The 14217-nt window shown below is 38.7% G+C and overlaps 2 protein-coding genes across 4 annotated transcripts in view; one reads left to right on the plus strand and one right to left on the minus strand.

Annotated features, from left to right (window-relative positions):
• LOC133577900 (neurotrypsin) overlaps positions 1–14217 on the minus strand; it is a 63120-nt gene that overhangs the window by 36887 nt on the left and 12016 nt on the right. The window contains exons 3-4 of the mRNA XM_061932017.1: positions 10884–11022; positions 10633–10811 (exon numbers count right to left, since the gene is read on the minus strand). Coding sequence (XP_061788001.1) covers positions 10633–10811; positions 10884–11022 — 318 coding nt within the window. The remainder of the gene's footprint in view (positions 1–10632; positions 10812–10883; positions 11023–14217) is intronic.
• The window catches only part of LOC133577898 (cerebellar degeneration-related protein 2-like), a 64412-nt gene continuing 60816 nt past the window's right edge, over positions 10622–14217 (plus strand). For all 3 annotated transcript variants that reach the window (XM_061932013.2, XM_061932014.2, XM_061932015.2), the window contains exon 1: positions 10622–11044. The gene's annotated coding sequence lies outside the window, so the exon portion shown is untranslated. The remainder of the gene's footprint in view (positions 11045–14217) is intronic.

Consider the following 14217-nt stretch of genomic DNA (forward strand, 5'->3'; position numbering starts at 1 on the left):
GAAAGTTTAACTGAACAAAGGTTTTCGTAAATATGCAGTTGCGTTTTCGTAACATCCAAATCAAGTGACAATTCGTAATGATCCTAATAGACGTGATTTCGTTAACAGCAAAGACAATTTAGCCTTCAACGTGCCTGAACGCACATTTTTGCGTAATCGTTCAAGAAAGTTTAACCGAACAATGGTTTTCGTAAATATGCAGATGTATTTTCGTAAACATCCAAATCAGTCCTCAATTAACCCAATAGACGTGATTTCGTAAACAGCAAAGACAATTTAGCCTTCAACGTGTGTTACGCACATGTTTGCGCAATCGTTAAAAAAAAATTTTACCGAACAATTTTTTTTTCGTAAATATGCAGTTGTGTTTTTGTAATATCCAAATCAAGTAAGAATTCGTAATGATCCTAATAGAAGTAATTTCAATAAACAGCGAAGATAATTTAGCCTTTAGCCTTTAATGTGACTTACGCACATTTTTGTGTAATCATTGAAGAAAGTTTAACTGAGCAAAGGTTTTCGTAAATATGCAGTTGCGTTTTCGTAACATCCAAATCAAGTGACAATTCGTAATGATCCTAATAGACGTGATTTCGTTAACAGCAAAGACAATTTAGCCTTCAACGTGCCTGAACGCACATTTCTGCGTAATCGTTCAAGAAAGTTTAACCGAACAATGGTTTTCGTAAATATGCAGATGTATTTTCGTAAACATCCAAATCAGTCCTCAATTAACCCAATAGACGTGATTTCTTAAACAGCAAAGACAATTTAGCCTTCAACGTGTTACGCACAAGTTTGCGTAATCGTTGAAGAATTTTTTTACCGAACAATTTTTTCCGTAAATATGCAGTTGTGTTTTCGTAATATCCAAATCAAGTAAGAATTCGTAATGATCCTAATAGAAGTCATTTCAATAAACAGCGAAGAGAATTTAGCCTTTAGCCTTTAATGTGACTTACGCACATTTTTGCGTAATCATTGAAGAAAGTTTAACTGAACAATGGTTTTCGTAAATATGCAGTTGCGTTTTCGTAACATCCAAATCAAGTGAGAATTCGTAATGATCCTAATAGACGTGATTTCGTTAACAGCAAAGACAATTTAGCCTTCAACGTGCCTGAACGCACATTTCTGCGTAATCGTTCAAGAAAGTTTAACCGAACAATGGTTTTCGTAAATATGCAGATGTATTTTCGTAAACATCCAAATCAGTCCTCAATTAACCCAATAGACGTGATTTCGTAAACAGCAAAGACAATTTAGCCTCCAACGTGTGTTACGCACAAGTTTGCGTAATCGTTGAAGAATTTTTTTACCGAACAATTTTTTCCGTAAATATGCAGTTGCGTTTTCGTAACATCCAAATCAAGTAAGAATTCGTAATGATCCTAATAGAAGTCATTTCAATAAACAGCGAAGATAATTTAGCCTTTAGCCTTTAATGTGACTTACGCACATTTTTGCGTAATCATTGAAGAAAGTTTAACTGAACAATGGTTTTCGTAAATATGCAGTTGCGTTTTCGTAACATCCAAATCAAGTAAGAATTCGTAATGATCCTAATAGACGTGATTTCGTTAACAGCAAAGACAATTTAGCCTTCAACGTGCCTGAACGCACATTTTTGCGTAATCGTTCAAGAAAGTTTAACCGAACAATGGTTTTCGTAAATAAGCAGATGTATTTTCGTAAACATCCAAATCAGTCCTCAATTAACCCAATAGATGTGATTTCGTAAACAGCAAAGACAATTTAGCCTTCAACGTGTGTTACGCACATGTTTGCGTAATCGTTAAAGAATTTTTTTACCGAACAATTTTTTCCGTAAATATGCAGTTGTGTTTTCGTAATATCCAAATCAAGTAAGAATTCGTAATGATCCTAATAGAAGTAATTTCAATAAACAGCGAAGATAATTTAGCCTTTAGCCTTTAATGTGACTTACGCACATTTTTGCGTAATCATTGAAAAAAGTTTAACTGAACAATGGTTTTCGTAAATATGCAGTTGCGTTTTCGTAACATCCAAATCAAGTAAGAATTCGTAATGATCCTAATAGACGTGATTTCGTTAACAGCAAAGACAATTTAGCCTTCAACGTGCCTGAACGCACATTTTTGCGTTATCGTTCAAGAAAGTTTAACCGAACAATGGTTTTCGTAAATATGCAGATGTATTTTCGTAAACATCCAAATCAGTCCTCAATTAACCCAATAGACGTGATTTCGTAAACAGCAAAGACAATTTAGCCTTCAACGTGTGTTACGCACATGTTTGCGTAATCGTTAAAGAATTTTCTTACCGAACAATTTTTTCCGTAAATATGCAGTTGTGTTTTCGTAATATCCAAATCAAGTAAGAATTCGTAATGATCCTAATAGAAGTCATTTCAATAAACAGCGAAGAGAATTTAGCCTTTAGCCTTTAATGTGACTTGCGCACATTTTTGCGTAATCATTGAAGAAAGTTTAACTGAACAAAGGTTTTCGTAAATATGCAGTTGCGTTTTCGTAACATCCAAATCAAGTGACAATTCGTAATGATCCTAATAGACGTGATTTCGTTAACAGCAAAGACAATTTAGCCTTCAACGTGCCTGAACGCACATTTTTGCGTAATCGTTCAAGAAAGTTTAACCGAACAATGGTTTTCGTAAATATGCAGATGTATTTTCGTAAACATCCAAATCAGTCCTCAATTAACCCAATAGACGTGATTTCGTAAACAGCAAAGACAATTTAGCCTTCAACGTGTGTTACGCACATGTTTGTGTAATCGTTAAAAAAAAATTTTACCGAACAATTTTTTTCGTAAATATTAGTTGTGTTTTTGTAATATCCAAATCCAGTAAGAATTTGTAATGATCCTAATAGATGTGGCACAAAGTGATTTACTTGGATTAAAATAGTGCCCCCCTCCCCAATTAAAAACTATTTAAGGTCAGAAAACTCGATTTAAATGCTGTTTATAGACACATTTTTTGTGATGTCAAGGTTTACTATGTATTTCTATGCAACATGCAATATTTAGTTACACCAGCAGAGGGCGCTTGGTGCCTTTGGTATCAGTAGCTGGCGCTGTAGAAGAAGTCTGTCAGTACGTGAATTTAAAAAAAAAAGGAGATGCATCAAGCTCCGGTTGTAACGCTGATTTAATTGTTTTGCAGGTAAGCTGGTTTGCATATTACACATACAAGCAGTAGCATAATTTATTCTGCACCTTTTAGAGTAAGCAATGTTAAGCTAAGGTCTGTTTTGTTAATTTTATGAGTTAAAAACGAGTCACATTCAGGGTTATTTTCTAAGATGGCGGACGTTGGTTCCGACGGTAACCACGGTGACGAAGCAGAATACAGTTAGCTTTAGTTTAAGAGTAAGTTCACGACATAAATCCTCAGAGATACTTGAAAATAGGGTGTTAAAAATGCCATTTATGTTACAAGGACATGCTAAACGAACTTTTGAGTGTTGTATTGACCATAAGGCAGTAGATGTACAGTCGCACATAGGACAGTAGGTTGAGTACAAGTAATGATAAAATGACATAAGAGATAAATACAATCCATAGATTATTAAACAGTGATTAAAAACACGATTCAAAGGTAGATAAAAACAGTAAAAAGGGTTTTTGTGTATATAAATGCATACTTGCCAACCTTGAGACCTCCGATTTCGGGAGATGGGGGGTGGGGGGCGGGGCGGGGGCGTGGTTAAGAGGGGAGGAGTATATTTACAGCTCGGATTCACCAAGTCAAGTATTTCATATATATATATATATATATATATATATATATATATATATATATATATATATATATATATATATACAGTCAAGAAAATAAGTATTTGAACACCCTGCTATTTTGCAAGTTCTCCCACTTAGAAATCATGGAGGGGTCTGAAATTTTCACGGTAGGTGCATGTCCACTGTATGAGAGATAACCTAAAAAGAAAAATCCAGAAACACAATCTATGATTTTTTAACAATTTATTCGTGTGATACAGCTGAAAATAAGTATTTGAACACCTGTCTATCAGCTAGAATTCTGACCCTCGAAGACCTGTTAGTCCGCCTTTAAAAGTCCTCCTCCACTCCACTGTATTATCCTGAATCAGATGCACCTGTGTGAGGTCGTTAGCTGCATAAATACACCTGTCCACCCCATACAATCAGTAAGACCCAAACATTCAGCATGGCTAAGACCAAAGAGCTGTCCAAAGACACCAGAGACAAAATGGTACAACTCCACAAGGATGGAAAGGGCTACGGAGAAATTGCCAAGCAGCTTGGTGAAAAAAGGTCCACTGTTGGAGCAATCATTAGAAAATGGAAGAAGCTAAACATGACGGTCAATCTCAATGGGAGTGGAGCCCCATGCAAGATATCGCCTCGCGGGGTCTCAATGATGCTAATAAAGGTGAGGAATCAGCCCTGGACTACACGGCAGGACTTGGTCAATGACCTGAAAAGAGCTGGGACCACTGTTTCCATGGTCACTGTTGGTAATACACTAAGACGTCATGCTTTGAAATCATGCATGGCACGGAAGGTTCCCCTGCTTGAACCAGCACATGGTAAGGCCCGTCTTAAGTTTGCCAATGACCATTTGGATGATCCAGAGGAGTCATGGGAGAAAGTTTTGTGGACAGATGAGACCAAAATTTACCTTTTTGGTCATAATTCCACTGTGCGTGTTTGGAGGAAGAAGAATGATGCATAGCATCCCAAGAACACCGTCCCTACTGTGAAGCATGGGGGTGTTAGCATCATGCTTTGGGGGTGTTTGTCTGCTCATGGGACAGGACGACTGTACTGTATTAAGGAGAGGATGACTGCAGCCATGTATTGTGAGATTTTGGCCAAAAAACTCCTTCCCTCAGTCAGATCATTGAAGATGAGTCGTGGCTGGATCTTCCAACATGACAATGACCCAAAGCACACAGCCAGGAAAACCAAGAAGTGGCTTCGTAAGAACCATATCAAGGTTCTGGAGTGGCCTAGCCAGTCTCCAGACCTAAATCCAATTGAAAATCTTTGGAGGGAGCTGAAAGTCTGTGTTACTCAGCGACAGCCCAGAAACCTGACTGATCTAGAGAAGATCTGTGTGGAGGAGTGGGCCAAAATCCCTCCTCCAGTCTGTGCAAACCTGGTGAAGAACTACAGGAAACGTTTGAACTCTGTAATTGCAAACAAAGGCTACTCTACCAAATATTAATGTTGGTGTTCAAATACTTATTTTCACCTGTATCACACAAATAAATTGTTAAAAAATCATAGATTGAGATTTCTGGATTTTTCTTTTTAGGTTATCTCTCATACAGTGGACATGCACCTACCATGAAAATGGTAGGTGCATGATTTCTAAGTGGGAGAACTTGCAAAATAGCAGGGTGTTCAAATACTTATTTTCTTGACTGTATATATATATATATATATATATATATATATATATATATATATATATAAGAAATACTAAGTCAAGTATTTCATATATATATATATATATATATATAAATAAATAAAATAAATACTTGAATTTCATTTATTTACACATATACACACACATAACACTCATCTACTCATTGTTGGGTTAAGGGTTGAATTGTCCATCCTTGTTCTATTTGTCATTATTTTTCTAACCATGCTGAACACCCTCACTGATGATGCATTGCTGTGTGGCGCGCAAAAAGTGCTTTCATCAAATGCACTAGATGGCAGTATTGTACTGTTTAAGAGTGTCACAACATTGCTGTTTAGGCAGATGAACTGCTTTACGGTAGACAAAACCGTGACTGCTGTTGTTGTGTGTTGTTGCCGCACTGGGCGGACGTTCATGAAACTGCCTAACAATAAACCCACATAAGAAACCAAGAACTCGCCCTCCATCATTCTACAGTCATAACATGATTGGGCAGGTACGCTGTTTATTTTGTGTGCCTGAATTTCGGGAGATTTTCAGGAGAAAATTTGTCCCGGGAGGTTTTCGGGAGAGGCGCTGAATTTCGGGAGTCTCCCGGAAAATCCGGTAGGGTTGGCAAGTATGTAAATGTATCAAACTTGCCAACCTTGAGACCTCCGAATTCGGGAGATTGGGGGGGGGGGGGGGTGTTGAGGTGGGCGGGGGGGGGGGGTTAAGGGCGGAGGAGTACCATATTTCCTTGAATTAGCGCAGGGGCAGTAATTAATTTAAAACCTCTTCTCACTCCGGCGCTTACCAAAGGCATGCGGTAAATTTAGGCCTGCGCTTATAAATTTGAGTGTGATGTAAGGATACCATCATGAAAAGCACATTTACCGGTAATAAAAAAAACGTTATTGTGGTCTTACCTTTACTTATAAATGAAGTCCATGCGCCGCTCCTTCTGAACAAAAGCATCGATAACTTGTTTATAGAAGTCTTCCTTATCTTTCTTCAGTTTTAAAAGTCTCTCTGTCTCGATGGAGATCTTCCCTGCTTCGATTGAAAGTCCAGTTTAGAAAACTGTTGTTGTCACTTCTTCTGCAGCCGAGTAGTCGCAAGAATGATCCCTGGGATCACTAGCGCCCTCTACCATGAGGAGGGAGTCATTTAATGACTCATATTTGACACACGCAGCTATATTAATAAAACATTTTTACTGTTCTTTTTAGCATATTCAATAGCTTGGACCTTAAATCCTACTGAATAGCTCTTTATCTTCTTCCCTTTATGCGATTTTAAATTATTGAAATTAGCCTCCTCCATTTTGGGAAAATGACGCCTTGAAAGGTGAAGTGTCACTCGTGACGTGACGAGTTTGACCCGGCGGTAAAACAAGGCATATGCTAATTATTCTGCGAAACGAGTTTGACCCGGCGGTAAAACGAGACATGCGCTAATTATTTTGCTAAACAAGTTTGACCCGGCAGTAATTCTAAGCATGCGCAAATTCTAAGCATGCGCTAATTATTTTGCAAAACGAGTTCGAACCGGCGGTAAAACGAGGCATGCGGATAATATATACCCGGCGGCAATTCAAGGAAATACGGTATATGTATAGCTAGAATTCACTGCAATTCTTGAATTTCAGTGAATTTTAGCTATATATATATATATATATATATATATATATATATATATATATATATATATTTATTTTATTGTATGTGTATATATAAGTACGAAGTGGCTGGGGAGAGGGAAGTCTGGGCTTCCCTGCTTAGGCTGCTGCCCCCGCGACCCGACCTCGGATAAGCGGAAGAAGATGGATGGATGGATGGATGGATGGGTGTGTATATATATATATATATATATATATATATATATATATATATATATATATATATATATAAGAAATACTTGAATTTCAGTGTTCATTTATTTACATATATACACACACATAACACTCCTCTACTCGTTGTATTTGAATGCTTTGCAGCCAGTAGCACAGCCTTTGAAGGATCATAGGTATGGACAGCATCTGTGAAATTTAATTTGTAGGAGAGGAGTGAGTTTACGGTTGAATTGTCCATCCTCGTTCTATTCTCTGTCACTCGTCGTCGCCATGACTGTCTCTTCTTCGTTCTTCTGCTTCGTCTCCTTCTTGTTGTGTGCGCAGTTGTGCAGTCTCCAAAAGCCGTAGATGTTATAACGTGACTGGACCGGCACGCTGTTTATACGGGGGAAAAGCGGACGTGACGAGAGGCTGTCCTCACTCAGGTCCGCACGGACCTGGAGGGGGCGTGCCTTGTTGTCCGGCTGGAAATCGGGAGAAATTCGGGAGAATAGTTGTCCCAAGGCTGCCCTTTGTCACCGATTCTGTTCATAACTTTTATGGACAGAATTTCTAGGCGCAGTCAAGGCGTTGAGGGGATCTGGTTTGGTGGCTGCAGGATTAGGTCTCTGATTTTTGCAGATGATGTGGTCCTGATGGCTTCATCTGGCCAGGATCTTCAGCTCCCACTGGATCGGTTCGCAGCTGAGTGTGAAGCGACTGGGATGAGAATCAGCACCTCCAAGTCCGAGTCCATGGTTCTCGCCCGGAAAAGGGTGGAGTGCCATCTCCGGGTTGGGGAGGAGATCTTGCCCCAAGTGGAGGAGTTCAAGTACCTCGGAGTCTTGTTCACGAGTGGGGGAAGAGTGGATCGTGAGATCGACAGGCGGATCGGTGCGGCGTCTTCAGTAATGCGGACGCTGTATCGATCCGTTGTGGTGAAGAAGGAGCTGAGCCGGAAGGCAAAGCTCTCAATTTACCGGTCGATCTACGTTCCCATCCTCACCTATGGTCATGAGCTTTGGGTTATGACCGAAAGGACAAGATCACGGGTACAAGCGGCCGAAATGAGTTTCCTCCGCCGGGTGGCGGGGCTCTCCCTTAGAGATAGGGTGAGAAGCTCTGCCATCCGGGAGGAGCTCAAAGTAAAGCCGCTGCTCCTCCACATCGAGAGGAGCCAGATGAGGTGGTTCGGGCATCTGCTCAGGATGCCACCCGAACGCCTCCCTAGGGAGGTGTTTAGGGCACGTCCCACCGGTAGGAGGCCGCGGGGAAGACCCAGGACATGTTGGGAAGACTATGTCTCCCGGCTGGCCTGGGAACACCTCGGGGTCCCACAGGAAGAGCTGGACGAAGTGGCTGGGGAGAGGGAAGTCTGGGCTTCCCTGCTTAAGCTGCTGCCCCCGCGACCCGACCTCGGATAAGCGGAGGAAGATGGATGGATGGATGGAGTTGTCCCGGGAGAGGCACTGAAATTTGGGAGTCTCCCGGAAAATTCGGGAGGGTTGGCAAGTATGATGTGTATATATATATATATATATATATATATATATATATATATATATATATATATATATATATATATATATATATATATATATATATATATACATACATACACTTTTCCGGGAGACTCCCGAATTTCAGTGCCTCTCCCGAAAATCTCCCGGGACAACCATTCTCCCGAATTTCTCCCGATTTCCAGCCGGACTTAAGGCACGCCCCTTCCAGGTCCGTGTAGACCTGAGTGAGGACAGCCTGTCGTCACGTCCGCTTGGCCAACCAAAAAGTAACCAAAGAACATAGTGTTCTGTGGTTACTTTTTGGTTGGCCAACGGTTTACGTTGTATGCACCCTGACGGCAAGTGTGGGAGTCGGTTCTGAAGTATGAAGTAAAGAGACGTAACTTCGTCACCTCGCCTGGTTATTGACATCCCAGAATATTACACTGCCCATACTTATGCTCCTTCAAAGGCTGTGCTACTGGCTGCAAATCATTGCACTTTCAAATACAACAATGAGTAGAGAGGAGTGTTATGTGTGTGTATATGTGTAAATAAATGAACGCTGAAATTCAAGTATTTATTTTATTTATATGTATATACATATATAATAAAAAAAAAAAAAAAAAAAAATATATATATATAGCTAGAATTCACTGAAAGTCAAGTATTTATTTTATATATATATATATATGAAATACTTAAATTTTAGTGAATTCTAGCTATAAATATACTCCTCCCCCCTTAACCCCGTCCCCCGGTCCCGGACATCACCGGAGGCCATACTTGCCAACCCTCCCGAATTTTCCGGGAGACTCCCGAAATTCAGCGCCTCTCCCGAAAACCTCCCGGGACAAATATTCTCCCGAAAATTTCCCGATTTTCAGCCGGAGCTGGAGGCCACGCCCCCTCCAGCTCCATGCGGACCTGAGTGAGGACAGCCTTTTTTCATGACGGGAGGACAACAGGGTGACAAGAACTAAATCATCCAGACTAGAGATAAATTGTATTATTATGTTTGTCTTACCTAAAAATAAATATATTTATTAATTAAAAAAAAAAAAACGAAATACATTTTTACTATATTTTGCTAAAAACATCAAAATTAATTGTATTTTTATTTGTATTTTTTATGACTCCTTATTACATCCGGCCATAGAATTATACATTAAAATAAACATATTTGAAATAATTAATTTTAAATTATCATAATAATTCATTTAAAATGACCATATTTAATTATTAAAATAATTGCTTGTTTATCAACAACTTTAGCATTTTATTCATTACATTTTGAAGCTCTCAGAAGTTATGTTATATTCCTTAATATTTATTTATGCAAGTTTGAAGTATCAATTATCTAAACACAGTTTTTTTTGCATATTTTCAGGATATATATATATATATATATATATACACATATATATATATATGTATGTATGTATGTATGTATGAAATACTTGACTTGGTGAATTCTAGCTGTCAATATACTCCTCCCCTCTTAACCACGCCCCCAACCACGCCCCCACCCCTGACCACGCCCCCCGGCCCCCACCTCCCGAAATCGGAGGTCTCAAGGTTGGCAAGTATGCCGGAGGCCTAGGTGGGAAACGCACGGAACGCCACTGAAGTAAGAATTCATAATGATCCTAACATATGTGATTTAGTGAAGATAATTCACTAAATCAATGCACCTAATTTTCATGTTGTTGCGTAACTATCGAATAAAGTATTTTGAAGTACAGACGTTATTTCGTAGACATCGACAACATTTTCGTAAACATCAATAGCAACTTTCCATTTTCGGAATTTTTACGACAATTTCAAGTCTTCTATGAACATTTTCCTTCACACAATTGTGTGTCGGTCTCAGGTGAGTGGAGAACGTTGCTGACCTTCGGGAGGCGCGCAGAGCACCGTCGCCTCGTTTCCATGGTTACAGTCTCCCGTGACAAATGTCTTGCTCCTGCACGCGCTCAGGCTCGTCTCGTCGCCACGGCAACCCAGGCGCTCAAAGTGGTAGAGGCCGGAGCCCGAGCCGAACTGGGAGTGCTGCAGCGCCGTGCCGATGTCGCTGTCCGGGAGACACCCAAACCCGGTGAGAACATCCAATCGCATCGCGTACGCCAGCAGTGGCTCCGCCTACCTCAACCCCAGCTGCCTGCAGATGACGCTGGCGTCTCTGTCGGACCAGTGAGAGTCGCACACCGCCCCCCACTGGCCGTTCAGGTAGACTTCCACCCGCCCGCTGCTGGACGACGAGCCGCCCACCAGCCGCGCCGCGCCTGAAGGTCAGAAAACCAGAAGGTAAGTTAGCCTGTTAGGTGTAAGGTGCTATCATGTAAAAGCCAATAAATGCTGATTAATAATTGGAAGCATTGTAGAATCTCACGGTATCGCCCCCTAGTAGCCGTAAGCAACATGACTCGGAGCAAAATGAAGCGACTCCCAGTAAGTGCTATGATCATCTGTGGACATTTTGAAGTGCCACCACATTTTCTCTGTCAAAAAAGTTGCAAAATTATCACTTTTTTTTTTTTAATAACAATCGTGTTTATTCACGTTTTCTTAGTGCACAGTATACTTTTACAGTATAAAAATACACTTTTTTATGTAAAAAAAAAAGTTGGATTTTATTTTATTATACAACCTCTTAAGGCCCAAGCTGTTTGTTTACATGCTTTTTTTTATTTATCTTTCCTATTTGGGATTATTGGACCCGAATTAGAATAAAAACTAAGAATCATCTTTTGATATGATGTACTTAGTCCATAAGTAACAAACGTGTACTTCATGTTTAGTGACATGCTAATTCTTATTTTTACACTTTTTTTCCCCAAATTCATTGTATGTTATACTCTTCTGACACCACCAGATGGCAGTATAAGTGTCCACATAAGTGGCCATAAGACCCCAATTCAGTAGTGGGTGCTGGTTAGCGCCTTGCATGGCAGCTCCCGCCATCAGTGTGTGAATGTGTGTGTGAATGGGAGAATGTGGAAATACTGTCAAAGCGCTTTGAGTACCTTGAAGGTAGAAAAGCGCTATACAAGTATAACCCATTTATTTATTAACCCATTTATAGTGTACACAATTTTGGAAATAAGAGCTAAAAGGTGCTGTCCACGCATGTGGCCACTAAGCCTTTAGAGGATAATTATTAAATGTAGTTTAATCAAAAAAGGTAAAGTGAAACGCTGCCAGGTATGAAGGTTAATTTTTATATCATTATGAAAGCTTTTTATTGACACTGAATTTATGTAATTGATTTTTTGCATTTGAATTTTGTTAACTTAATTTTTTTTATTTTATTTTTTTACATCAAATCATGCTGACAATTTCCTTGAATCAAAATTGGTGTTTTAAAAATGTGGTCTGTAAAAATACAGTGTTTTGAAGTAAAGTGTAAAAAAAATTCAGTGCCGAAATAATTGTTTATTTATTTCAGGTCAATTAAGGCTGAAGCGATCGATCCTGTCTCAGAAGCAGCCAATGAGGTGCTTAGTTTACGCTGAATTTTTTTGCACTGAATTTTTACACACAGAATTTTAAAACACTGTATTTACACAAATGGAACTTTTAAACACACATTGGAAACATCGTAGAATCTCACGGTAACGTCCCCTAGTGGCCTTAAGGAACATGACTTGGAGAAAAAGTAAGTGCTATGATCAACTGTGGACATTTTGAAGTGCCACCTCATTTTCTCTGTTAAAAAAAGTTGACAAATTATCACTTTTTTAATAGCAATCGTGTTTATTCACGATTTATTAGAGTATATTTTTACAGTATACAAATACACTTTTTTTTATGTTTAAAAGTTAGATTTTATTTTTTAATACCTAAAATTAGTTTAATCAAAAAAGGTAAAGTGAAAGGTATGAAGGGTTTGTATTATCATAAAAAGCTTTTTTTTAATGATTTTTTACATTTGAATTTTGTGAACTTATTTTTTTTTTTTTTTTACATCAAATCATGCTGACAATTTCCTGTAAAAATTTGTCTGTAAAAATGATGAAAATTCAGAAATAGGAAAAGGAACACGTGATTATATTTTGGGGTAGTCTTACATGTCATGAGGCTAAACTTATCTGTGTGTGTTTATGTGCTTGCATCCCCGCCGCCGCCCACAGACACAAATCGAGTGGATAACTGACAGGAGGGTTCACTTTGCTTATTTTGTTCCGCTACCAAAAAAATTAATGAAATGGCGCCGATGCAAAAAAGGGAACCCTCTTGCAGCCTGTTTGGAAGCGACAAACGAACAAAAAAAAATGTCGATACCGGTACCAATTTGAGGTACTTTTGTGTGTTAATAAATATGAATCGTTTTCTGATAATAAAATAAAATGTTTTATTGCAACATTTTAAAATGAGCTGATAATTATACACTTTTTTATGTTTAAAAGTTAGATTTTATTTTTTTGTACCTAAATTAAGTTTAATCAAAAAAGGTAAAGAGGGAAGGTTAATTTGTATATTATCATAAAAAGCTTTTCTTTGACACTGAACTTATGTAACTGATTTTTTGCATTTTAAATTTTGTGAACTTAATTTATTTATTTTCTTTACATCAAATCATGCTGACAATTTCCTTGAATCAAAATTGGTGTTTTAAAATGTGCTCTGTAAAAAAATACAGTGTTTTCAAGTTCAGTGTAAAAACAATTCAGTGCCGAAATATTTGTTTATTTACTTCAGGTAAATTAAGGCTGATCCTGTCTCAGAAGCAGCCAATGAGGTGCTTAGGTTACCAGAAGTGAGTCTTGACTTTTGAAGCAACAAATAATTCTGCACACAATTTTTTTTCGCGGAATTTTTTTTGCACTGAATTTTTTACACACTGAATTTTAAAAGACTGTATTTTCACAAGCGGAACTTTTAAACACATATTGGAAACATGGTAGAATCTCACGGTATCGCCCTCTAGTGGCCGTAAGCAACATGACTCGGAGCAAGTAAGAAAAGTTACCGTACTTTAGCGATACATATTATTTCCAGGCTTTCGAGGGGCCAAATAAAATGAAGTGGCGGGCCACATCCGGCCCCCCGGGCCTTGAGTTTGACACCTGTGCTTTATAGGCTTAATAGAGAGAATCCCATTACCTCCATTGTTAGCTGACTTTTACTAACATTTATTTACCATTTAGAATGCATTAAAAAAAAAATTACATGTGTTCTTGTCTAACATAAGAATTGTGAATGATAGACAAAAAAATAAAAATAAAAGTTTAGTTCCCAGTCGGCCTTCATCAAAATTGTGTTTGTTGTTTTTAATATTACTTTTTTAGGAGGATAGAACAAGTCAAGAACTGCTTCGTAAAAAGCAATTAAGGTTTTAATTGCCTAATTCAACCACTTGAGGGCAGCAGACGCGCTTCATCCTCTCTTAGCCTGAAAGATGCACTACATTGCCAAAAGTATTTGGCCACCCATCCAAATGGTGAGAACCAGGTGTCCGAATCACCTGGCCCGGCCAC

The sequence above is a fragment of the Nerophis lumbriciformis genome, linkage group LG39, assembly GCF_033978685.3.
Source record: "Nerophis lumbriciformis linkage group LG39, RoL_Nlum_v2.1, whole genome shotgun sequence".
Lineage (NCBI taxonomy): Eukaryota > Metazoa > Chordata > Actinopteri > Syngnathiformes > Syngnathidae > Nerophis > Nerophis lumbriciformis.